Below are 25,811 nucleotides of genomic sequence, written 5' to 3' on the forward strand. Positions count from 1 at the left end.
CAAAAAATCCCAAAACTTCATGTGACTTACCGTTTCCATCTACTCTCTGTGCGTTTAGGGACAACACACTTCTCATTCAAATACTTTTTATATTTTTGCATCTGGACTTTTTATAATTTACATAATTTGCTCTTTACATTATATAGTAAGGCTGTCTGCACCTTGGCAGTAAGAGTCCTGTGATTGGTCAAACTGCCAGCTTTATTTCCATATATGGTTATATACGTCTGACTTCCAACCGACGTTCAATTTTTCCCGCCGCTCGTCCCACTCGTCATCGTCAGTTCTCCTGAGGTTATCGTCAGTTCTCCGAGTCCTGAGGTTAACATTAGTTCAACAGAACAGAAATCAAGAAGTTATGTTTGCTCTCGTCGAATGGTTGGATGGTATTGACACTGGAACATACAGTGTTGTGAAAACTGACTTTATTCGTGATTTTATTTGCGAAGACTACTTGGATCGTCTGGATGAGAGCGATGGCGTCTATGTTGTGGAGTGGGCCGAGGGTAAAAAACCCAAAGGTGGCTGGCCGCTCTACACTGCCAAAATTATCAAAGTTGCTGGTAAGTTGCTGGTTTTAATTTATATAATCTTGTAAACAATTATGCCCATTTAAATGTTAATGTAAAATATTCCCATCTTTTTTTCTGACCAGAAAAGGTGAATTAAAAAAATCTGCGTGCGTCTTGCACGCGACAAGCTTTATTAAAAAGATGCAAAAAGTATCACATAATGGTCCTATGTGACACGTCTTGTATATTCCAAGTATATTGGTGTTATATGATATGGATTTGTGAAAAACGAACCAAAATGTAATGTATTTAACGAACTAAACATCTTGACATAGGCCGTTGGTCTTGCTCTGCGTGCTTTTTGACACCTCTAACATTAGTTCATCGACCATGAAAGAGTGTTTCAATGTACAATGTAAGGTGTTCTGACGATTTGTGCTAGCAGCTACCTGCAACAGTACATTAGTTAGGAAATAATTAATCAGATTGTGTTGTTCATGTGGTTTGAGGCTTTTTTAGGTTTTTGTCCAAACCCTAACCCTACCCTTAAAACAATATAATTAAAGTGTTGGTAGCACAAGATAGGCAGCATTTTTTTGTCAAGACAATGGCATTAGGCTAGAGCAACACCAGGGTGAGTAAATGATGACTCAAGTGTCATTTTTGGGTAAACTCCCTTTGAGCTAAAACCTAAAATGATATAGCATTACCATTATATAGTAACATTCTTTAAGGATTTGTAATACACAATTTATGTTATTTAACTGTTGCAGAGAAGGCATCAACACTGGAGTCGTACCTAGAGGCAATGCAGGAGGATGAGGATGAGGATGAGGGAGAGGAGTGGAAGCACCCGTCCAAAAGATCTGCCAAGCCTAATCCTAAATACCAGGGCAATACTCCAACCAGCGCAGAATCACTACAGCCGGGTAGAAGTAAAATGGTATGTAACATTAGATTAAAAGAGAACTCCGGTCAATTTTAACATTGAGCTAATTTTTTTGTAAATTTGGAGTGCTGTCAGTACAGAGAACAACGACAAAAATCGGTGTTGCCTACACCGTGTTATCCTCTTTTTAAAATTTGCACTCTGTTGACTTCAATAAGGCAATATTTAAACCTGCTTTTAGCCTCTTAACATCCTTGATGTGTCATTACAAGTGCACAGCCAACGTGAGTGATTCCTTCAGAGTGAACACGGTGAATCTGACTGCAGTAGATGTGAAAGATATGAATAAAAGTGATGTTAATTCAGCCAGTGCTGTTTTTACATCCTGTTTTCGGTCGTCGAGTTCACGCGTGTGATCATAGCATAGGATCATAGGTAACTAAGCACGCGTGTGAACTCGACAATCGATTACTGTGGACTTCGACCGAAAACAGGATGTAAATACAGGTATGAGCGCTGGCTGAATTAACATTATTTTTTAATATATTTCTTTCACATCTACTGCAGTCAGATTCACCCGTGTTCACTCACATGACCTGTGCACTTGTAATGACACATCAAGGATGTTAAGAGGCTAAAAGCAGCTTTAAAACTTGCCCTATTGAAGTCAACAGGGTGCACATTTTAAAAAGAGGATAACACGGTGTAGGCAACACTGATTTTTGTCGTTGTTCACTGTATTGACAGCACTCCAAATTTACAAAAAAATGAGCTCAATGTTTAATCGCCCAGCCCTAACAAATTCTTAAAGGAGAACTCTGGTCGTGGTAGTGGTATTAATCAACGGTACACCATTGTCAATAATGATATTTAAAACATTTTCGATATAGTGCTCGATATTTTCATTATAATGCGCGCATTGCTCGTAGATCTTAGGGGCCGTTCACATATCGCGTCTTTAGCGTGCTCAAGTTCGTTATTTCAAATGTAGCATATAATGGAAGAGACGCTGCAGGGTTCCAGACTGCGACCATTTTTTGAGAATGCAACCACATAAAATTTTATGTGGTTGCATTTGTGCGAGTGCACAGTCAGTTAAAGTTGAGTTAGCCGAATCAGTTAAATTCACGCATGAATTTTCCTGCATTGAACTTGTTTTAGCGCCCTCCAAATTGAATTTTTGTCCTGCCAAAGTTTTATTTAATCGGTGAGTAATGTAGATGAACTGCGCACTTGTGACAGGGCTAGGGTTGGGTACCGAAACCCGGTTCCAATAGGGAACCGGTTCCGACGTAAACGGTAGTAACCAGACCGAATAAGAACGAAACTTTCGGTGCCTGATTTCGGTTCCTGACGTTTTTTTACCGCCCCCTATAAAACATCTCGCGGCACGAATGATCCAATAATAAAACATCTCCAGTTAACTAGCAGAGCATTCATTTAGTTTGTTTGTTAAATAAGAGATCTAGCGCTGAAATGTGTTTTTTAAATCAAGTGATCAAAGTGCTCATTGCCGCTGCGATCAGTGGCGCGGATACAGTGTTTTCTCGTGGCTCGCGCACACCGCACTTTTCTTCACTCGGACGCGCGCTTCAATACGTTGCGGAGATCGATCTATTTATGAGGCGTCGTCTATATGATTATGTGCGCGGAGAGTTTGTGTGTGTGTGTGCTCGCGTCTCAGATGAGTATGTGCGCGGAGAGTTCCGCGCGTCTAGTGTGTAGAGTTTGCGTGTGTGTGCGTGAGCATTATATTTATATTTTTTTATATCTCAAAATATAATGGACACAAAGTGTCCCTGCTTGATATACAACCACAAATGCCGATTAGAACCCAAAACCTCTGACACGCGACGCTTGACTAAAGTTCAAGTTCAGCTGCCAGTGTTCCTCTTCGGGTAAGTCTAGTATTTTAATGCCAACTGCAAATCTTGCATATCAAGTATGAAGTATATCAATATCAAGTATATTTATATGAGGCTATACTGTGTGTGTTAAATATTTCTGCTCAGTGTCAGATATTTCTCTGTTCTGTAAAAGTCATAATATGAGAAGACAAAATTTTGATCTTAACTCAAGTGTTTTGTGCTACATCAGTAGCCTTTTAAAGGGCACAATTTTTCATTTAATCAGAAAATCTTTTTCAGAAAATCACACACACACACACACACACACACACACACACACACAGGTATTATTTTTTTTGATAAAGTGTGTGCAGTTTAGTTTTCTTAAGTACCGTTTCAAGAACCGTTTAAGCACCGGAACCGTTTGAAAAATACCGAGTAGGTACTGGTATCGGATAAAACCTAACCAATACCCAACCCTAGACAGGGCGCATGTTTAACTGAAAGAACGAGCAGAGAGAGAGAGCCGGTTGCGTGCGCACTCTCTCTATTCGAAGCCAGGCGAAAGACTTCACCGTCTCCAAACTAAGCGCCGTCTTGCTTTATTACCTTATATAACCTTATTGTAAAGTGTTACTGATTAGTTATACACAGATTCAGACGTGTCCTGAGTTCACTGCTGGAAAGATCAGTTGTTTTAACCATTCATTAAAATTAATCGGTTCAAAGGAGTCATTAGTTCACGAATTGGACGTGTCATGCGCATTGTGTGATTATCCCAGCAGTTAGGACATGGACATCCAAGATTTGTGTCAACACAGAAAACATTTCATCACTGGATAGTTTTTTTCGTTTAATTAAAGTGTTGTTTTATGTCAGCTGAATGTCGGGGGCGCTTTTCAGAGGCACACCAGCGGTAATTCAGGAAAAAAAAAATTATCTGAATGCTCCACATGAAACTTTGGTCTTCCGACCTTTTACCACCGTGTCGATTTATTTTGATTAAAATGTGCGAGGGAGAGAGAGCAAGACAGTACTTAGTTTGGAGACGGTGAAGTCTTGTTTACACTTTTGCCTGCTCCGAAGAGGGAGAGTGTGCGCACGCGCGACCGGCTCTCTCTCTCTCTGCTCGTTCAGTTAAACAGACTGAAAACATGTAACGTTAGTTCATCTACATTACTCACCGATCAAATAAGACTTTGGCGGGACAAAAATTCATTTTGGCGGGCGCTAAAACAAGTTCAATGCAGGAAAATTCATGCGTGAATTTAACTGAGTTGTACATGACCATGCACTCGCACAAATGCGACCACATACAATTTTAACTCGCACATTCTCAAAAAATGGTTGCATATGCGACCATTTTGGTCGCAGTCTGGAACCCTGCTCTGAAGGAATCACTCACATGGCTGTGCACTTGTAATGACACATCAAGGATGTTAAGAGGCTAAAAGCAGCTTTAAAACTTGCCCCATTGAAGTCAACAGGGTGCAAATTTTAAAAAGAGGATAACATGGTGTAGGCAACACCGATTTGTGTCGTTGTTCTCTGTATTGACAGCACTCCAAATTTACAAAAAAATTAGCTCAATGTTAAAATTGACCGGAGTTCTCCTTTAACTATTACTCTAATAATAAAAATGTTTGATATTTTTTGCAAAAACATTGATGCATTATTATTATTAACTAGAACTTTTATGACTCTCTTATTATTTTCATATTATTTCCTTATTGTCCGTGCAGAGGCCATTTCATTTCATTTTATTTATTTTTTCTTTGTGAGGTGCATATTATTCAGACATTTATTTATTGTTTATACACCAAGATGAAGACAATGAAAGTCTCACAGCAGAGAGCACTTATGGAGAAGATCCAGAAAAAAGACTTGCCACAACCATCCAAGGACATACGGGAGGACATATCAGACCTTCGAGAATTTGTTGTAGAGAGTAAGATCTGCACAATATGTGCCTTATTTATTTACGTCTCTTAAGATCTAACATTTTAGGAATATTTTATATTTCTTTTGCAAATTCCTTCGTACCCTCAATGTGAAGTATCTTGTTGATTTTGCATTTTAGAAATGGGAAACATGGAAGAGTCACTTCGTAATATTCAACAGTCTATTGCGGAGCTTAAAAACATGATAGCAGCACCTGGACAATACCCAGTACCATCAGACAATGCAGCCAACACTAGTGTAAGTTTCTCAGACACCAAATCACTTAAATTCTTTCTTTTGATATGTAGTTTTCTTTGACCCCAAAAAAACTTCCTTGTTTTTGATTATTCTAACTGTTCTAATACTTTTCAAGTTTTTTAAGAATAAGCCTAACCCCAGTGAGTGTTTTTACAATATACAGACACACACTAGTGCTGGGGATCGATACAGATGTCCAGATTCAATTTGATTCCGATTAGCAAGATTTAAATTTTTGGTTCGATTTAATAATTTTCATAAAAAAATTGTGATTCTCAATTTATCCAGAATTGTGCATCTTTATTGTATTATAAAAAAAATAAGGTTATGACACCAAACACCATTTGATTTTTATGAGCCTGAATATTCGAATGCAATATTTTTGAAAAATGCCCATCCCTACTTCTTATTTTTAATAACAAAGATAAAATAAAATGATTTTGGCCATATTGCCCACCCCTACTTTGGCCTAAATGGTCTGTCTTTCCTTTTTCTTTTGTTATCTGGTCATTTTTGTTGTTGTATCCTTAGGTTGAAATCTATCCTGGATCAGAAGTGTTTGTGTCCAGAAGTGCATGGAGGGCAGCATCATATGCCAATACGTCCACTTCTATGGTCAGGTGTCTCCTCTGTAGTGTTTTTGACATGGAGACTCTTCTTCGAAGCAACCTTAGAGGTACATTTACAAGTACTAATAGTAATATACCATTATACTTTAAATGTTTCTTCCTACAAGTATCACTGTTTCCGGTATTTAGGTGGAAAATCCAAGACCGCATGCGGTGAAGAGGCAAGAGATGGCCTGGATTCAGGGAAGGTCAAGGCAATTATGAGTAAGTTTATTAATTAGTCTGTTTAAACGTATGACTGAACCATAGACTGCAAATATAGAAACCTCCTGTATTTGAGCCTGTCATAAACAGCCCTGAAAGAGACATTTTGATTTGCATTCCGACCGGGGTTAAAAACGGGGGGAAAATGTAATCGGTTACCGTATTTTCCGCAATATAAGGCGCACTTAAAAGCCTTTATTTTTTTCAAAAAACGACAGTGCGCCTTATAATCCGGAGCGCCTTATATATGGATCTGGCGCCTTATGTTAACGTCTGTTAAACAACCGCTGACTTAAACCTTGTTTATACTTTCGCCTGACACCGGAGCGCGAGCCTCCGCTGACTGCGCGCGCAACTCCCCAAACAGACGAGGCATTTATACTTGACGCAACTGTTTTGTTTTAGACTGAACACCAGACCATATAACTGATTTAGACGCGCAAACTGGGTGCCGGTGTGATGAGATGTACTACTAATATCCGTCTGCTCGGGCAGATTCGGCTCAAAGTCATGCATCTTCGGATTCAGAGGCGCGCGCGCTGTTAAGCCGAATCTGCCTGAGCAGACGGATATTATTTTTTTTATTAACTTCGCGCTCATGCGGACGCGTCGAGTATAAACAAGGTTTCTTGGTTTACATTTGGACTTTGGATGTGATCTTAGGCTTGAAAAGGTTGGTGACCACTGCATAACGCAAACCCAGTCAAACATTTGACTGCAGTATCTTCTATTCTATATGCGCCTTATAATCCGGTGCGCCCTATACATGAAAACAGTTCTAAAATACACTGTTAAAAATGTTCGTAATTTTAACAGTAAAAAACTGTAAAAAAGCAACGAAAAAAAAATGTTAATTCCTTAACGGTATGTACCCTTACTATATACAGTGAAAAACTGTAATAGCTCTCACAGGACATTTCATGTAATTTTACATTAATATACTGTTAAATGTACAGATTTTGGAAGTACACTGTAAAAAAAAAACTTACCGTTGCATTTACCGTACCTTACCGTAAAAAATACGGTAGCAAATGTTTACTAATTTTACAAAGTTTTACATCATCGAACTAAAAATTACGGTGAAAAACTGCCAGCTGGTTGCCAGTACTTTACCGTAAAAAATACGGTATAAATATTTATGTTTTACGGCATTGAACTAAAGTTTACGGTAAAAAACTGGCAGCTGGTTGAAAGCGATTTACCGTAAAAAATACGGTAGTAATATTTTAGGTTTTACGGCAGTGATCTAAATATTACGGAAAAAAACTGGCAGCTGTGGTTGCCAGTACTTTACCGTAAAAAATACGGTAGAATTGTTTTTGCTTTTACGGCACTGAACTAAAGTTTATACGGTAAAATACGGTAGTAATATTTTAGGTTTTATGGCATTGAACATTGAACTGAACTTTTATATAAAAAATAAAAACCTGCCAGCTGTGGTTTCCTGTAATCTAATTATTTAGAATTACCAGAGGTTTAGACGTTGATGTTTTATTGAAAATGATAAAGTTTGAAGTTACCATTATGGAGATGAGTGTTTGCTTTAGTTGGCCTCTCTGACTTTTTAACTTTAGATTTACTCTGACTGCCTTAACTGTGTGGTTATATAACACAAATGTTATGGCATGAAAATCAGAGAAAAAATGTAACCAGGTGATGATGGCAGGTTAATGATGAGAAAATCGTCATATTGTGGCCTGATTCACTGACCTCATAAAGAGTCTTATCTCTCACTTTGAGCGAAGTGATAATATTGATTATAATATTACAAATAAATATTTCATATTATTGAGTATAATATTTCTGTAAATGAGCAACAGATAATCTGAAGAACTTTAAAAATACATGGTGTAGAAAAAAGTATTTAAACTACTGCTTGATTAAAACCAACACAGACATCAAGATTCAGCGTATGAATCTCAACAACGGTGACAATCAACACAATAATCAGATAAAACTCTGAACATCACAAAACAAGCTACTAAAAAGCTGCAACAAAAACAACATAAAAAACAAAAGCAGATATAATAATAAAAGAAAATACTAAGGCAATTCAGCATAATGTATTCCTGCTGCAATGCATGCTGGGAGATACTGATGAGTTTTGATTGGAGGCTCAATTAGGGCTGGGCGATTTAAATCGCGATATGGTTATGCGCATCTCGTCAGTAAAGCCGGTTCCTTGATTAGTAGTAAATCACCATCACCTGCTTTCAGATGAAGCGGCATTTAGGGCTGAGGAGATAATTAAGTGATTAATTTAGTGATGATTGAGCATTATTGAAGACACCTGATGTTAACAAGCAGAATCACTGAAGAAGAAAATCACAAATTGTAAGTTACCATTAAGGTGATGGGTGTTTGCTTTAGTTGGGTTCTAGACCATTATTTGTTTACTTTAATATTTATTGTTGTTTGTCTGCTTTTATTAATTTATAACAGTTAAATGGACAAAGTAAAATGTTATCTTATAGTGGTGGTTATGTTTTGACATAATCATGCTGTGATCTGAAAAAGGAAACTCATTGAGATAGTTTGGTTTAACTTGTTAGCAGCAGTTTAGTGATTCTTCAGCCTATAATTATCAGTACTTTATTTACAATTCAAAATATTTAATAAACATTGTTCTGATCAAAAGACTTTCAGATAAATTCATTTAAAACACAGACATCAATAAACAGCCTGTGAATCTCAACAATGGTGACAATAATAAAGCATGTTGCAGTGGCTGCCACCAATCACAACTCATTAATGGCTCCCATCATGCATTGCGGTATGAATAAATTATGATCTGAATTGTCTATGTAATTTACTTTTCCTAATTGAATATTCTGCTCCTCACCATTGTTGAGATGCATAGACTGAATCTTGACATCTGTGTGTGCCTTAAAGAAAGTTTTTTTTTTTTTAAACAACTTTTAAGAAATCCTTTATATTATATCAAAAAGTCTGGGCATTTATGCAGATTCACTAACCAACAACATAAACCGAAGTCAGAAAGAAGGATTTTAATGAGTTCAGTGACATCTGTGTGTGCCATCATTGATTCACAACTGCCATCACACGATTCATTTTCTCTCTGATTTCCTAGCCATAATCAACATGTCTTATAAACACAGAGTTACAGCAGGCAGAGAAAAACTAAAGTTAGAAAGTCAAGGGTCAAAACCCCAACTAAAGCAGTCACTGATCTCCATCATGGTGACTTCAAATGAAACAATAAATCATCAACATCTAAACCTCTGTTAATTCTAAAACAGAACTGTAGACGTCTGACAGAAATAAAGTCAGTCTGGTTAGTAATAAGTGAAGCTGGTAATGCTGTTTGTGGAGTTGTTTAATCCTCCTCTGCTGAGATCTTCACAGATGTAATGTTTTTTATCTTCAGTTGATTTCATCTGAGGCTGTGTCTGAAGTCAGTTGTAGTTCTTGTGTTTCTGCTCGTCTCTTTTTTCTGTTCCTGTTGTTTCTCTAAATGGACATTCCCAGAATTCCCTGTGTGACACTTCACATTTGATGCTATTTAATTTAAATAATTATGTTTCTTCTTGGTTTTTGTTATCAGTTTATATTATATTTTTTTGGTTTATATTACATCATATATTGTTTAATGAATGTTTATGCCATTATTTGGAGTCACGTGTGTATGTCACCATGATGGTGTTTTGTGTTTGTGTGTATGACACTGTGCACCTTCTCAATATTACCATGTACCTCAGATTGTAAAAAACTAATGGTATACTTAAATCATCGGGGTTTTTTTTTTTTTTTTTTTTTGCCATTTGTGTTATTATGATGGTTTTCAGTATATTGCAAAGATATAAAGTAAACTTTAATACTTCAGTGAAATTTAATGATAACATTTATTGGTTTATGTAATATAACGGTTGTCCAATGAAAACTAAAAGGTTCCTACTGTATTTTTTATGGTAAAGTACTGGGAACCACAGCTGATGTTTTTTTTTTTACCACACATTTAAATCCTGCTGAAGGTTTTTTTTTTTTTTTTTTTTTAAGTAAGGTTGCTACCATATTTTTTACGGTAAAATACTGGCAACCAAGCTAACGTTTTTTACCGTAAATTTCACAGGGTTTTTTTTACATTGTGTTTTTTTGCCCGTAAATTTAAATCCCGTAAAACATAAAAGGTTGCTACCTTATTTTTTACGGTAAAATACTGGCAACCACAGCTGCCGGTTTTTTACCGTAAATTTCACGGTTTTTTTTTAACAGTGTAGGCCATTCATTGAAGGTGCGCCTTATAATCCGGTGCGCCTTATAGTGCGGAAAATACGGTATATTTACAGTACCAGTCAAAAGTTTGGAAACATGACTATTTTTTATGTTTTTGAAAGAAGTCTCTTATGCTCATCAAGCCTGCAGTAAAAAAAAAAAAAAAAACAGTAATATTATGAAATATTATTACAATTTAAAATAATTGTTCTCTTTTTTAATATACTTTAAAATGTAATTTATTTTTGTGATGCAAAGCTGAATTTTCATCAGCAAGTACTCCAGTCTTTGGTGTCTTATGATCCTTCAGAAATCATTCTAATATGATGATTTATGATCAATGTTGGAAACAGTTGTGCTGCTTAATATTTTTTTTTATAACCTGAGATACTTTCTTCAGGATTATTTGATGAATAAAAAGTTAAAAAGAACTGTATTTATTTAGAATAGAAATCTTTTGTAACAATATACACTACCGTTCAAAAGTTTGGGAACAATAAGTATTTTTTTTTAAAGAAATTAGTACTTTAATTCAACAAGAATGCGTTAAATTGATAAAAGGTGATGGTAATGATTTATATTGTTAGAAATGTTTTTATTTTGAATAAATGATGTTTTTATGAATAAATGCTGTTAACGTTTTACTCATCAATGAATCCTGAAAAAGTATTCCAAAAAATATATTAAACAGCACAACTGTTTCCATCATTGATAATAACTGAGTATCAAATCATCATATTAGAATGATTTCTGAAGGATCATAAGACACCAAAGACTGGAGTACTTGCTGATGAAAATTCAGCTTTGCATCACAAAAATAAATTACATTTTAAAATATATTAAAAAAGAGAACAATTATTTTAAATTGTAATAATATTTCATAATATTACTGGTTTTTTTTTTTTTTTTTTTTTTAACTGCAGGCTTGATGAGCATAAGAGACTTCTTTCAAAAACATAAAAAATAGTAATGTTTCCAAACTTTTGACTGGTACTGTATATTTAGTTATTTTTAGGGCTGGGGGAATTAACGCGTTAATCTTTGCGATTCATTTGAAATGTTTAACGCGTAAAAAAAAAATAACGCAATTGACGCAGCACTTTTTTTTTTTGCCTCGTTTTAATGATTTCCTGTTGCGTCTGCTATTAAAAAGGCCGAAATATGCCGTCCCGCCCCTCCATGTTCGGCGGTCAGGTTTCATTCTTGGGCAGCTTTCATGAGCAGGTCTTTTCCGCTCGGTATGTGCGTCGTGCTCTGTGCTCCGCGCGCACGCGCGTGTGTGTGTGTATGTGTGTCGGCGCGCTCTGTGCTCCGCGCGCGCGCCTGCGTGTGTGTGTGTGTGTGTCGGCTCGCTCTGTCGTTAATGGCCCAGCAGCGGCGCGCTCTCCGTTCCGTGTGTGTGTGTCGGCGGCTCTGTCGTTAACGGCCCAAAGGCTTCAATCATGTACTAAGCACTGGAAAAGTAAAGTCCACTCAAGTAACGTGAAATTTCTCTGTTGACTTCTGTTTGCTGAGCTGGTATAGTCATGCTGGGCAACAATGGTAAAATGACCTGCTCTGATCACATGCTCTGGTAATAATAGCTTTGTAGGACTATATTTTGTTTTAATAATTAATAAAATAATAATAATAATAATCTGTTAAATTGATTATGTTGATTGATTATTGAAAAAGAATAATATATTGATATATTGATGTTTAATATTTTAATATAGGGCTATTTTCTGTTCCCTTTTTTTCCTGTGTTGTTTAATTAGGTGATTCTAAGTATTGATGAACAAGCTTGGGGGAAGCGCAATTAATTGCAATTAATTACAGAAATTGTTAGGGCTGTGCAATTAATTGAATTTCAATTTCGATTTTTGCTCCCAACGATCACCAAATTAGTATAATCGAGTAAAAACGATTATTTTGCCATTTTCTGTTTTAAAAGAACGCTCTTATTTTGTCTTGTGTTCTGAATGACGCGCACATCCGCCCCTCCCGATGCCGTAAACTCTCTCAGCTTGAATGTTTAAACTGATAAGACTTAAAAAGAAGTGAAAATGATAAACTTTAGTTACGATGCAATGCTGGCCCGATTGTACAAGTGACAATTCCATCATGTCCCGACTCATAAACGCGAAAGTGTAGTTTCGACGCTTGCTTTTGTCCAGCACATTCAGAGAGGCAGAGAGAGAGAGGAGACGCAGCACCGCTGAACACTCACGCGGTTTGTGAAATTGCGTCTCGGAGAAAGTTTTAAAATTATTGATTTGATTTTATAATCTGTGTGGATTCATTTAAGATATTCATACAATCTACATGCTAAAGTGAATCAATGTTTGTGGGGAATTTCCCGCATTATAAGTGGTAGACCTGCGGGAATTATTAAAATACTCATTGAAGTATTATCTGTTACATTATTTATTTTAATAGGTCAAAAAGTACAATCAATGTTCACATTTCGATTTTTAAGAATTGTTGAAAGGTGTCTTTGGTAACACTTTACAATAAGGTTAATTAATTAGCATTATAACTAACTTACCTTTGTTAAAATTTAACTAATAATGAACAATAATTCTACAGCATCTTAGTTAATATTAATTTCACCATTTACCAATACGTTATTAAAATGAAAGGTTGTATTTGTTAACATTAGTTAATGCACTGTAAACTAACATGAACAAACAATGAACAGCTGTATTTTTATTAACTAGCATTAAACAAGATTAATAAATACTCTAACAAATGTTTTTCTCATTGTTAGTTCATGTTAGTTAATACATTAACTAATGTTAACTAATTAACATTATTGTAAAGTGTTACCGTGTCTTTTTAATAAATGCAACACGTTCCCAGTCATGTGAAATAATCGTGTTACATAATCGTGATTTCAATATTGACCAAAATAATCGTAATTATGATTTTTCCCATAATCGAGCAGCCCTAGATATTGTGCAATTAATTAGTTAATTTTTTTTAATCGATTCCCAGCCCTAGTTATTTTATATTTTAATATACTTTCAAATATAATTTATTCCTGTGATCAAAGCTGAATTTTCAGCATCATTACTCCAGTCTTCAGTGTCACATCCTTCAGAAATCATTGTAATATCCTGATTTGATACTCTACTTTACTAAATACTTTGGTATTTTTCAATGTTGGAAACGGTTTTGCTTCTTAATATTTTCTTTTATAACCTGTGATACTTTTTTCAGGATTCATTAATGAATAAAAAGTTAAAAAGAACAGCATTTATTCAAAATAGAAATCTTTTCTAACAATGTAAGTTGTTACTAGGGATGTTAACGATTAATCGATTAATTGATGATAATTAATTTAATGGATAAAACTTAAGCAGGTTCATGCTGCTCAACCGCAAAACATGTATAGCGAGCACACCGGAGTTATGTTTGGGGCCATTTTACACCTTCATTATGACTATTTGCGTGTGCATTCGCAGCCTTTTGTTCTGTGCAAATGTAAGTTGTAATATTGTGTTTATTTTGTGTAGGCCTAACTATATCTGATTGATCTCATATGGTTATTTGATTAAGAATTTGGTTAAGAATTAATGTAGTAAAGCTTACGGTGACCCTCTTCTGTTTCAGGGCGCGCAGCTCAAACGGCAATGCACGACTACATCACATAACATTATAAAGAGAACAATATTGTAATAAAATATTGTGAGTTATTTGGGTTTAGTTGCCATAGTTGCGTTGCTCCAGAAAAAGTGAGTCCACAACACGAATCATTAGCTGCGTTTACATGGACACTTATAATCGGATTGACGGCTCATTCGGACTAAAAAACCTTCATGTAAACACCTTAATCGATCCGATTGAGCTCGATCTGAATGAAATTTCGATCGGATTGAAAGGGGTGGTTTATTCCTTTTGTAATCCGATAGAGAGAACATGTAAACACTTGATCGGATTGAAAACTGAAAGGACTGCGCATGTGCGATGACGTTAAATAGCGTAATGACGTATGACGCGCGGAACGAGCTGTTCTTCCTGTTGAATAAAGTGTCATATTAATACGTTTCCCGTCATTCTAAAATTCTCATTTCACTCGCGTGTCTGTGAAGTGAAGCAGGACAACGTCCCACTCCCACCAGTTTTGGATTCTCATCCACAGACGTCTAGTTTTGGCCGCAGGGAGGGGCATTTTTACTGCGTGATCAATAAGCAGCACAGCAAAACTGTTAATATGCTCTAAATTATGACCAGAGACAAATTAATATTACGTCTGCTGATTAAAACAAATAAAGAACCAATAGAGAAGAATATTTATGCGCGAAAAGTGGGAAACTGTATATTCGTGCAGTGCGCATGTCAGAACATCAGATCCAATTTGAAACTTGTGACATATAAACGCGCACATCAACCCGATTACTTTATTTATCATTCATGTAAACACCTTGTTCAGATTCATCAATCGTATTGATTTCATTCCGATTGTGTCGTAGCTATTCTGAATGGCACGTAACTTGGTTCAAGTTCACTTGTGCATTCGCTTCATTTTGTGCAGATATCATTCGTAATATTATTTTTATTTTGTATATATCTGATTAATCTCATATAGGATGTGTTTCTTTGAGTTAAATAATGCGACAGCAAAGTGCTTCAGTTTAACGGTATTCATTCAGCGCGCAGCTCAAACAGCAATGCGCGGTTAATAATAACTATGATTAGGACTGTCATATTACATAACATGAGAACACTTTTATGAAATCGTTGTGAATTCATTGGGTTTAGTTGCCATTTTCAGCGCGTTGTTCCAGGAAGAGCACGTCCACAACAGTCACATATTCCAAGCACGCATCTGAGGCGTTGACGTTGGTTTTCATTAGTCGTTATATTTGATTATTAAAAAATTAATTTGATTACAGTGTTTCCTTTAGGATTTTTTTTAGCAGTGGGGGCAGGTCTGTCCGAACAACCGCCTCACTAGCGATTTTTGCTTGAAGTGTGAATGTCCGCACACAAACATTGTTGGCCCTGCAGGGTTTTACCTGGGTCAAAAATGGTCTTCGCTGGCCAACACTTTTAAAAAAAAAAAAAGCTGTGATTTTACCTCTGGATTTCATAGCTTTGTAAGATAAAATCCTTCTTTAATAGATTATTTTGGTATATAATCATATCAATATAAAAAAGCAGGGAGAAAAAGTAGCATTAAAAAGTTTATTTTAACTAATAGTCTTATTTTCTACCATCTACAATTGAATAGGCTACCATTCAGTTGTAAATGCTGTAGTTTATTAACTCTTCGGAGTCTTGGGCTATTTTGGCCGTTTTTGAGTACTTTTTATTTTTTTTATTTTGCGACATAAACAAATGTTTACCATACCAATGTTTGGTATTGTTTTTTTCAGCACAACATCACCTATATGAACAGACAATTATTTTTTCACTTTTATGTACTGTATCAACATACTGGACCCAAAATCACACAAAAAACAAAATCCGAATAGAAAAATTATAGTTTTTTTACTACAAAAAACACAAACATGCTCAATGAAGCATTTTAAAAGGTTTAAAATGTAAACACAAGTTGTAAATGTCAACATATACAGGTAAAATTCAGATATAATCAAGCTATATACAAAAAAAATATGATTTACAAAAAAAAAGTGAGTGTAGCCATAGGCTTTTTTTTCTCTTTTTAGCTTTGCCTCTTTTTAAAAGTTTATGCACACAATTATACAGAGAGCTATATTTAAGGCCTTGCATTCCCAGAGTATGAGGGTTCCCACTTAGTGCAAATACAACATAAAAAAGGTAAAATTGAGATAAAATCTAACTATATACAGCAAAAAGCAGGTGTGGCAATAGGCGTTTTTTTCTTTTCTTTTTTGCTTAGAAACTCTACAAAACACTTCATGTACAATTACACAGGCAGCTACATTACAGGGCTTTCCTTCCTTGAGTAAGAGGGGTTCCTAAAAAGTGCAAATATACTATACAAAAGGTAAAATGAACACAAAATCAAACTATATATACAACTATTTACAACGAATATCAGGTGAGTTTTTATTTATTTATCTGTGCCACTCCTCAAAACAGTTTCTGTCAACAATGAGACCAAAGACATTCGCTTCATTTTCCTTCCACAAAAAACTACCTAAACTACCTAAACTATCTACACTACTCCTAAACTACTCTCAAAATCTATTCAAACTTTTCCAAAAACTAGCAATAATATCTCTCTCTCTCTCTTTCTATATATATGTCTCTCTGTCTACTCCGTCAATCTCCTGACTCCCGCGGGCGCCTTTCAATTTCACTTCTTTGCTCAGTTGGCTCCTCCTCCACTCCCTAAAATGTGCAGCCTGAAGATCTGAGTCAGCAGATTCACACATTTGTCTCCGTTTTGTTTTATGACAAAAACCGACGAAGTTATGAGAATAAATGCAACGCCTGTCACATCCCATCTTGCGTTCCTTTACGAACGCGTCAATATTTAAAAAAAAAAATTATATAAAGTTTAAATTATCATATCTCCGTTTTTACTTGGTCTATCAACACAAAACAAAAAGTAAAATAGAGTTTCAAGCCAGCACTTTCGACAGAAGTGGACAGCAGCGCTCAACGTGACTTTGTTTTTATGCTTCGACGTCTTAAACTGGTCATGTGATTTGATCACGCCGGCGTGATCGGCGACTCGGAAGAGTTAAGGCTAAATCTTGCTAACCATATAGGCTGTACTAAAGGGGGTAAGCACACCTTACGTTCTTATTTTAAGGTGTTCTGTAAATAATTTTTTTGAAACACTTTACAATATGGTTTGATTTAACATTAGTTTATTACTAACATTGACCATGAGCAATATGTTACTGAATGTATTCATCTTTATTAATCTTAATAAAAATACAGCTGTTTATTGTTTGTTCATTAGTTCACAGTGCATTAACTAAATGTTAACAAATACAACTTTTGATTTCAATAATGTAGGCTATTAAATGTTGAAATGAACATTAGCAAAGATTAATACATTCTGTAGAAGTGCAGTTTATTAAAAGTTAATGTTAACTAATGTAGTTATAACTAGAGTTTAATAAATGGAACCTTATTGTAAAGTGTTACCGATCTGTTATACACCGATTCAGACGTCTCGTGAGTTCAGTTTTGGAAAGATCAGTCGTTTAACCATTCATTAAAACGTGGAACCTTGCTTCGCAAAGAGAGTGCTCGAGCGCACGCGACCAGAGGGCTCTCGCTCTCGCTCTCTCGTTCTTTTAAGCATGCGCCCAGCTGTCACAAGCGCAGCAGTTTATCTACATTACACACTGGTCAAATAAGACTTTGGCGGGACAAAAATTCGCTTTGGCGGCCGCCAAAAAAAATCTTCGATCGGGTCAGTCGCACAAGTGCGCCTAAATATCTTTTCATGGTCGCACACAGACATATTTAGGTGCAAATGCGAGTGAAATGGTCGCACTGTAGAGCCCTAACGTTACCGTGGCGGCAAAAATTTTGCCGTGGCGGGCCGCCATTAACTAATCAACATAGAGGAAACACTGGATTAAATGATCAATCACATTGAAACATTTTACAATCCTACTAGCCCTTTATTTAGATTAAAAACCATTCTCATTCATTTGGTGAGGAACATAGCATTTTGTGCAGTATTTGCACACCCTGTCCTGCTGAACAACGATCGATCATGGGAATTTGTTAAAATTTACATCCCTGGTCGTTACTATCACTTAACACATCCTTGCTGAATAAAAGTATTTATTTATTTATTTAAAAAAGAAAATGACCCCAAACTTTTGAAAGGTAGTGTATATTGTTACAAAAGATTTAAAATGCTGTTATAGTGCTTTTTTTTTTACTTTTTACTCATAAAAGAATCCTGAAAAAAACGTACAGGTTATTATAACATTTTTTTAAGTAGCACAACTGTTGCCAACATTGATGATAAATCATCATATCAGAATGATTACTAGGGCTGCACGATTTGGGGAAAATGTCATATTGCGATTATTGAGGTAAATATTGTGATTGCGATATAATAAACAAATGGTTTCATGAGTCAACTTCCTTGGTTCTCAAGTAAAATGCACACACAGATTAGTGATAATGCTGAAATGTGTATTTCTCAACTCAAACTAGCAACAACAACTAAATGCACTGTGTTTTCAAATTAAAATAATAGGTTTTACAAAATTAAATAGTGACATCTATGCATTACTGCAAACTTGTTATTGTCTCAATAGTAAAATAGTATAAAATAAATGTCATATTTACCTGTGCCCTTACTGTCTAACAGGTAGGACATTTACAGAAATTGAACAAAGTTATCAAACAGTCTGCACTGCATAATTGAAAAATTAAATATAGAATAATCCTTATTAAAGCAACTAAAGTTATTTAGTCGAGCAGTGAGTAATTTTCTCTGTTCCCTTTCTTCTTTGATTAACTTTACTGACAACTTTACTGAAAGCTTTATTGGCTGCTGTCTCTTTAAGAGCAGACGCTGCTTACAGACGCTGATTTCACACGCGACTCATTCTCTCACAACTCTTTACGTTCATCATAAGCATTTTACAGCACACACAAATATTAATGTTCTATTTTTTATTTATTTTTATAAAAAACTATAGTTTTACCCAAACTGAATAATTAAGACAAGTTTAAATGGGTACATTTTTCTATAAATATTTTTGAGTCTTCATTTTCTTCTCTGACATCAAACACTTCTGTTAAAACAAACTAGACATGCAAATGATGTGCATTTTAGGCACTTTTTGTGTGAAATCATATTTATTTTGTCCATCAAAAGTGGACGGTCAGTCTGACATATGCCGATTTTATGCCGGTCAAATGCAATGTGGCGCCGCATGATTAACATCGCGCAACATCAGCATCACACATGCACACGGAACACACATGTAGGAAACCTTGTGAATTACAGCCGTTTCACACCGCAAGCGTGAGCGGTGCGTATATTTTCAGCATCCATGTTAATCAATGAGTGCATTTACACTGCGAGCAGGAGCGTCGTGTGAGCAGCAGTGAAGCGGGTTTCGGCGCTGAGTCTATTTTTGCTGCGCAGCTCACGCTCAATTAAAGTGATAGCACACTTTTGATGGACAAAATAAATGTGATTTCACACAAAAACTGCCTAAACTGCACATAATTTGCATGTCTAGTGTGTTTTAACAGAAGTGTTTGATGTCAGAAAAGAAAATGAAGACTCAAAAATATTTATAGAAAATGTACCCATTTAAACTTGTCTTAATTATTCAGTTTGGGTAAAACTATATAGTTTTTTTATAGTTTTGGCCAGAATCTAGTGGCCTTGGCCAGAACCTAGTGGTATTTGGGGGGCCTTGTCATGGAAAAGTTTGGGAACCCCTGATATAAAGTAACACTAGCCAAAGGATGACAAAAATGAACGGATGCTGTGTTGATGCGTTAATTATTTTATAAATATTTAATCAATTTAACGTGTTAACATTGACAGCCCAAATGTATTTATTCCATAAAATCTCAGCATTTTGTGCATAATCACATAGCCTTGACATCGCGATTGCGATATGATTAATTGTGCTGCACTAATGATTACTGAAGGATCATGTGACACTCAAGACTGAAGTAATGATGCAAATTCAGCTTTGATCACAGGAAATAAGTACATTTAAAAATGTTACACTATATTCAAATAGTCAAACAGTTAGGCTATTTTAAACTTAATTTTAATTAACTGAGCATTGGTGTTTTGGCACAGAGTTGACAACTCAGTTGCGGTCCGTGCGAACCATGTCAACTGCCTGTTGCTTGTTTATCTTTGTTTTCTTCGGAACAGGTGCTTGGAAATGTTCATTGTCACATCTGTAAAAACAAACAAAAAACAAAACACTTGAGCATGCTCATAACACATACACATCAAAAACACATTAAATAAACTGTAGGTATTATTATCATTATCAATCACTAATGGCCATGGATTAAAAAAGACAAGAGTTGTTGTAATTTCATACAAGAACATGTACTTTTGTATTATGACGATGTAAACAATTGCATTTCATCAGTAAAATATAACGTCTGTTTACTCACTCAGTATGATTCTCGATCACACTGAGAACTGAATGACACCTGCGTTCCCCCCCTCTGCGAGGTGCTGGAGAAGGAGAGCTTGATGCAGCCACATTCCTAAAAAAACAAACAAACACGCATTGTCCAAAATAAACTGATAAATGGTTATGGACGCATAATGTATGTATATATCTGTTGATGGGCCATAGACCGCGTCAGACCGCGAGTATCAGTTGATGGGCCATAGGCTATAGACCGCACGCATTTAGAGCATTTCAAACATGTACACCTGTATTCACAAACTTCTGTGCATAAGGCAGTATTTTAGCATGATAAGCAGGGCCATAGGCTAACCAAAATCTTACATTTTATATATAAAAATATATTGTCTAGTATTTAAACAGTATCACATTTTAACTGAAGCTAAAATATATTTGGACCAAATCACATAGGTTATATTTACATAGATATCCGCAAAGCTAAATTAGGCATAAGGCAGTATTTTAACATGATAATCAGTGTCAGAAGCTAAACAAAACTGAGCTAAATATATTGTTTATATTAATATGTTTAGTAACTTATCACATTACAAATGTTTACACCTGAGCATAGCTTACAAGAAAGTAAGGGACACTGTTAGGCAATATTTCCCATAAGATGTCAAAAGCTAGCCAAAACTGCCGATTAATTGTCTGTTTTAGGGCTTTGTGCTTCATTCATTAAATAATTGTGATGAATTTAATCCTTTGTAAGTTATCATTTTGCAGTGTAAGATTACAGTTAACACCTTTAAATATTAAATAAATATATTCAATAGCTATGACAGTTTGTTTATTAAACTTAGTGAGTGTATAAATCAACAGCAAAAAGTAATTTTTGAAAACATCTGCACAGTAATTTAATAAAATCTAAACATGTTAATAAAAACAAATGCACAAACCATGATAATATGATACGCTTCAAAACAGAGCGGAACAAAGCGCGTATGCGCATCGCGGGTGCAGAATGATGTGCTTAATGCAACATGGAGTCACAGTGCGCAGCGCTGCACAAGTGCGCATTTAAAAGTTCACGGCACAAAGCGAAGAAATGTCGAGGGCACAAATCCTAGTGTATATCAGTCCAACAGTTTATTGATCATTTGTTTCTTCACAGTTTTAAACTCCAGTTATTGTGCGTCTGATGCAATTCATAGTCCTTGTGCTGTGTAGGCACACGGTAGCGAGCGAGTCATTTAGAAACAGCAAAAAACTCCAGCAAAATAGTCATTTTATGCAAATCCACAGCCCTTTATCTACAGATCAAGCATTATAATGTCAATGTCACATTGGAGAAAGTTTTACTGTGTATCCTGTCGTAACTGGACGACGCGCGCTGTTTGAATGCTGAATGGAATGATTGACAGCTGCAGAGTTTGAATGCTGAACGGAATGATTGACAGCTGCAGACCAGTTTGTGAACTTTAATTTAACAATGTAAATATACTGCTGTCCCTCACATTAAGCTATGGAATGGCTTCAGATGACTTTGAAATTATTGCTGGAAAACGTAATTAGTGCGTGTCTATTTATTTTGGTTCATGACTCCCCCTTGTGCCGTAGGCCTATAAAAGAGCGCAATAATCGCGGTTGTCTGAAACAATCGCGGTTAGATCAAATAATCGCGATCAGACGGTTATTTAATTATCGCGACAGGCCTAATTCTTCCTCACTGTCCAGAATCATCTGAAGGGCCTCTTTACCGGAGTAGCGTGCCATACTCAAAACGCGATGAACTATCAGTGAATCTGATGAAGGAACTTTGTGTTTTTGTATCATTGATCAGGGGCATGTGTGATGTATATAGATCACCTAAACTATTTACCATGTGAATAGCACCTGGGGTATGGCGGCCTCAGCTCATTAGAGATGAAGGGAGAACGAAAAAACTGTACATCTCCATGGTTTCAAACGGATTACATAAAATGAGAATTATTTGTTTTTGATATGAATTACTTAATTTAAAAGTAGACATTCCAAGCTTTATAAAGACATCTCTCATGAAAGTGTGGCTAATATTCGCTGAGTTACAGTTTATTTTCAGACACGTTTTAGAATGGACTTCACTGACAGAGATGGCAGAACTCGCATCATGTTTAAACCATTTCTGATGACCAACAAAACACATATCTCCGACTGGTGGAAAAACTTGTAACTCCATTTGAGCTTGATTTGGTCAAATACTAATAATATAATAATAAACGGAGCAGATCCAATAGGGTCCTCTCACCATCGGTGCTGCTAGGGCCCTAATGACAAATCCAAGTGTCTGACCGCACATAAGCCACGATACTAACTTAATGTTTAAAATTAGGGGGGGGAAATAATTTTATCCAGATATCAATAGCTGTATTAGTATCAGTGATGCTGGCCTTCATTCATAAAAAGATGCCATTAAACATAAAAAAAAAAACCTTTCATCATTTTGTCTCTACATTCAATTGTTGATTAATTGTGAAATATTATTACATTATAAAATATATAAACTACAAAATTGTAAGTGTTTTTAATTGCAATTAATCACAGAAAAAAATGTGTTTAATCAAGTTAATTTTTAATATCAATTGACAGCATATGTCCATGGTTAGTCATGGGTCATGTATGGCATTAAAAATGTAAAAAATGGCATTAAAAAGCATTAGATTTAATTTGAAGATACCTGCTGAAACCCTGTTCTGTCATTAATTACTCACTTTCAAGCCCCAAAAAGGTAGTAAAGACATCAGTGCTTTGTGAAAAAAAAACATAATTTGGCACTTTATTTACATATAATCTCCAACGCTGTCATGATCCTGCCATCTAGTCCTTGAGGTTCTTTCATACCTGCAAACTTGTCGCTTTTCGGCGACAATCGCCGTTTTCTTGGTCAATTGGGTCATTTACGCGAATCGCGTAGAACCGGAGAGTTTTTTTTCGGGGGGGGGGGGGGGGGGGTATATTGTTTCTCACAGTAACTGCCATGCAGTCTAGAATTGCGAAACATTATTGGATAATTCTTATAATTGACATTTCTCTGGGCCAATCGGAATCTTAGCACTTTTTCTCTTGGCCAATTGGAATCTTAGGACTTGCGTCAGAATCTTGAAGCACACAGCGTCAACTGAGCTGAGCTCGCCATTTGATGAGACGGCTGGCTACCGTGCGAGTCTAATGGAAACTCGCGCATGAATTTTACTGCATTTTAGCGCCCACCAAAATGATTTTTTGTCCCGCCAAAGTCTTATTTGATCGGTGAGTAATGTAGATGAACGGCTGCGTTTGTGACAGGGTGTATGTTTAACTGAAAGAACGAGCAGAGAGAGAGAGAGAGAGAGCCGGTCGCGCGCGCGCACTCTCTGTGTAAACGACTTCACCGTCTCCAAACTAGGCGCTGTGTTGCTCTCTCTCCCTCGCACGCACATATTAATCAAAAATAAATCGACACGGTGGTAAAAGGTCGAAAGACCTTTTTTTCTGAATTACCGCTGGGTGTGAATTTTGCTAAATAAGTTTCCTTATCTTCTCTGAAAAGCGTTCTGGACATTCAGCTGACTTAAACAACACTTTAATTAAACGAAATAAAACTATACAGTGATGAAATGTTTTTATGTTGACACAAATCTTGGATGTCAGTGTCCTAACTGCTGGCATAATCACACAACGCGCACGACACGTCCAATTCGCGAACTAATGACTCTTTTGAACCGATTCATTTTAATGAATGGTTAAAACAACTAATCTTTCCAACAGTGAACTCAGGTGACGTCTGAATCGGTGTAACTAATCAGTAACACTTTACAATAAGGTTATATTTATTACATAAATTATATAAAAAAGTACAGTTTGCTAACTCAAGCTTAAACTTCAAAATAAAGAAAACCACTTGTTTAAAAAAAAAAAAAGCATATGACTACATTTTTCCACACAGTGCTATCAAGAATCGATAAGAGAATCGATAAAGAATTGGATCAATAATCAGAATCGTCAGTGGCATTATTATTGATAAAATCTTATCAATTCCCATCCCTATGTGAAGACCGTAAAATTATAATCAAACATTAAAGAACATACATGTTTTTTTTAAGAGTTTTTTTTTTTTTTTAAGAGTTAAAAGATTAAAACATTTTGCTAACATGAGGTCTTATTGTGTCACTGTCAGTCTTTTTACATCAGTGCAAAACTAGGGTATGCAGATTAATTATTATTATTATTATTATTATTATTATACATTGTTCATCAGCATGCATTGATTAATCCCATGGCATGTAGCAAAAAAAAAACATGCCCCTCATTTAATCCCCTCATGTCTGCTGTCTTGTGTCGGTTCATTGTCAAACATTGTGTGATCACTCTGTGAATATTCCTGTCAAGTGGATTGTCTAGTGTAGTTCTGATCTTGTATTTGCTGTTTGTTTATTGTCTAGTTAATTGTCAAAGTCATAGTCTAGTTTAGTCACACGTTGTCCTGTCTAGTCTTGTTTTGCCCCCTCGTGGGTTTTGTTTTCCCTTTTATTTGTATATAATAAACCTAGTGTGTCCTGCAAACTGTCTGCTATTGGGTTCATCCTTCAACCTCATAACAAACGCACGTTCACGCTACGTCTGCCCTTGCTGCTCTAGTGGAGATTAATATTTTGTAAATAAAGTGGTAATCATTTTTTTTTTTTCACAAACAAAACAATCGACTTGTCTTTACTAACTTTCTGGTGCTTGAAAGTGGTAGTTGCGTAGAATGTCAATGGAGGGAGAGATAGCTCTCAGATTTCTTTAAAAAGATCTTGATTTGTGTAAACGGAATGTCTTACAGATTTGGAATGACATGAGGATGACTAAATAATGACAGAATTTGCATTTGTAGGTAAACTAACCCTTTAACCATAACCACTGACATCTTGTATTGTTTTGCAGATGCTGTCATAAAACGTCACGAAAAGGCAACTGTTGGACAGTTGGGCCAGGCCATTAATTCCAAGTTGGCAGAACTGAGGTTCCAAAACAAGAAGAAAGAAACAGTTTTATAATGACTTTTTTTTATTATAAATGTTTTGTTCTACAACGTACACTGCACACATTCACACCCAAACATCTAGATACTTCTAGTATCCTCAAGTTGTTTACCACAGGCTTTATTTAGCTTGATTCATGTTTGAATCAATTCATGATTGATGTTTTAAGTGCAGTTAATATTATATGTACTTTACCCTGTTTGTAAGCATCAATAAAAAAACATAATTTTGTGTAGTAGTGTGTTC

The 25,811-nt window shown here is 35.8% G+C and overlaps 1 protein-coding gene across 1 annotated transcript; it reads left to right on the forward strand.

Annotated features, from left to right (window-relative positions):
- The first annotated feature begins 273 nt into the window (after positions 1-273).
- On the forward strand, positions 274-25,560 carry LOC307164870 (uncharacterized protein). Its single transcript, XM_079882062.1, has 4 exons — positions 274-313; positions 346-563; positions 1,286-1,455; positions 25,468-25,560. The coding sequence occupies exons 2-4, from the start codon at positions 359-361 to the stop codon at positions 25,477-25,479; spliced, it is 387 nt and encodes a 128-aa protein (XP_079738188.1). The 5' UTR covers positions 274-313; positions 346-358; the 3' UTR covers positions 25,480-25,560.
- Positions 25,561-25,811: the final 251 nt, after the last annotated feature.

Source organism: Squalius cephalus, assembly GCF_949319135.1.
Source record: "Squalius cephalus genome assembly, chromosome: 1".
Taxonomy (NCBI): domain Eukaryota; kingdom Metazoa; phylum Chordata; class Actinopteri; order Cypriniformes; family Leuciscidae; genus Squalius; species Squalius cephalus.

Bases quoted from the DNA above. Each gene is read 5' to 3' on its own strand.
- LOC307164870 (XM_079882062.1), top strand. From the start codon at position 359: ATGTTTGCTCTCGTCGAATGGTTGGATGGTATTGACACTGGAACATAC. The intron at 564-1,285 runs GTAAGTTGCTGG...TAACTGTTGCAG, and splicing joins CAAAATTATCAAAGTTGCTG to AGAAGGCATCAACACTGGAG.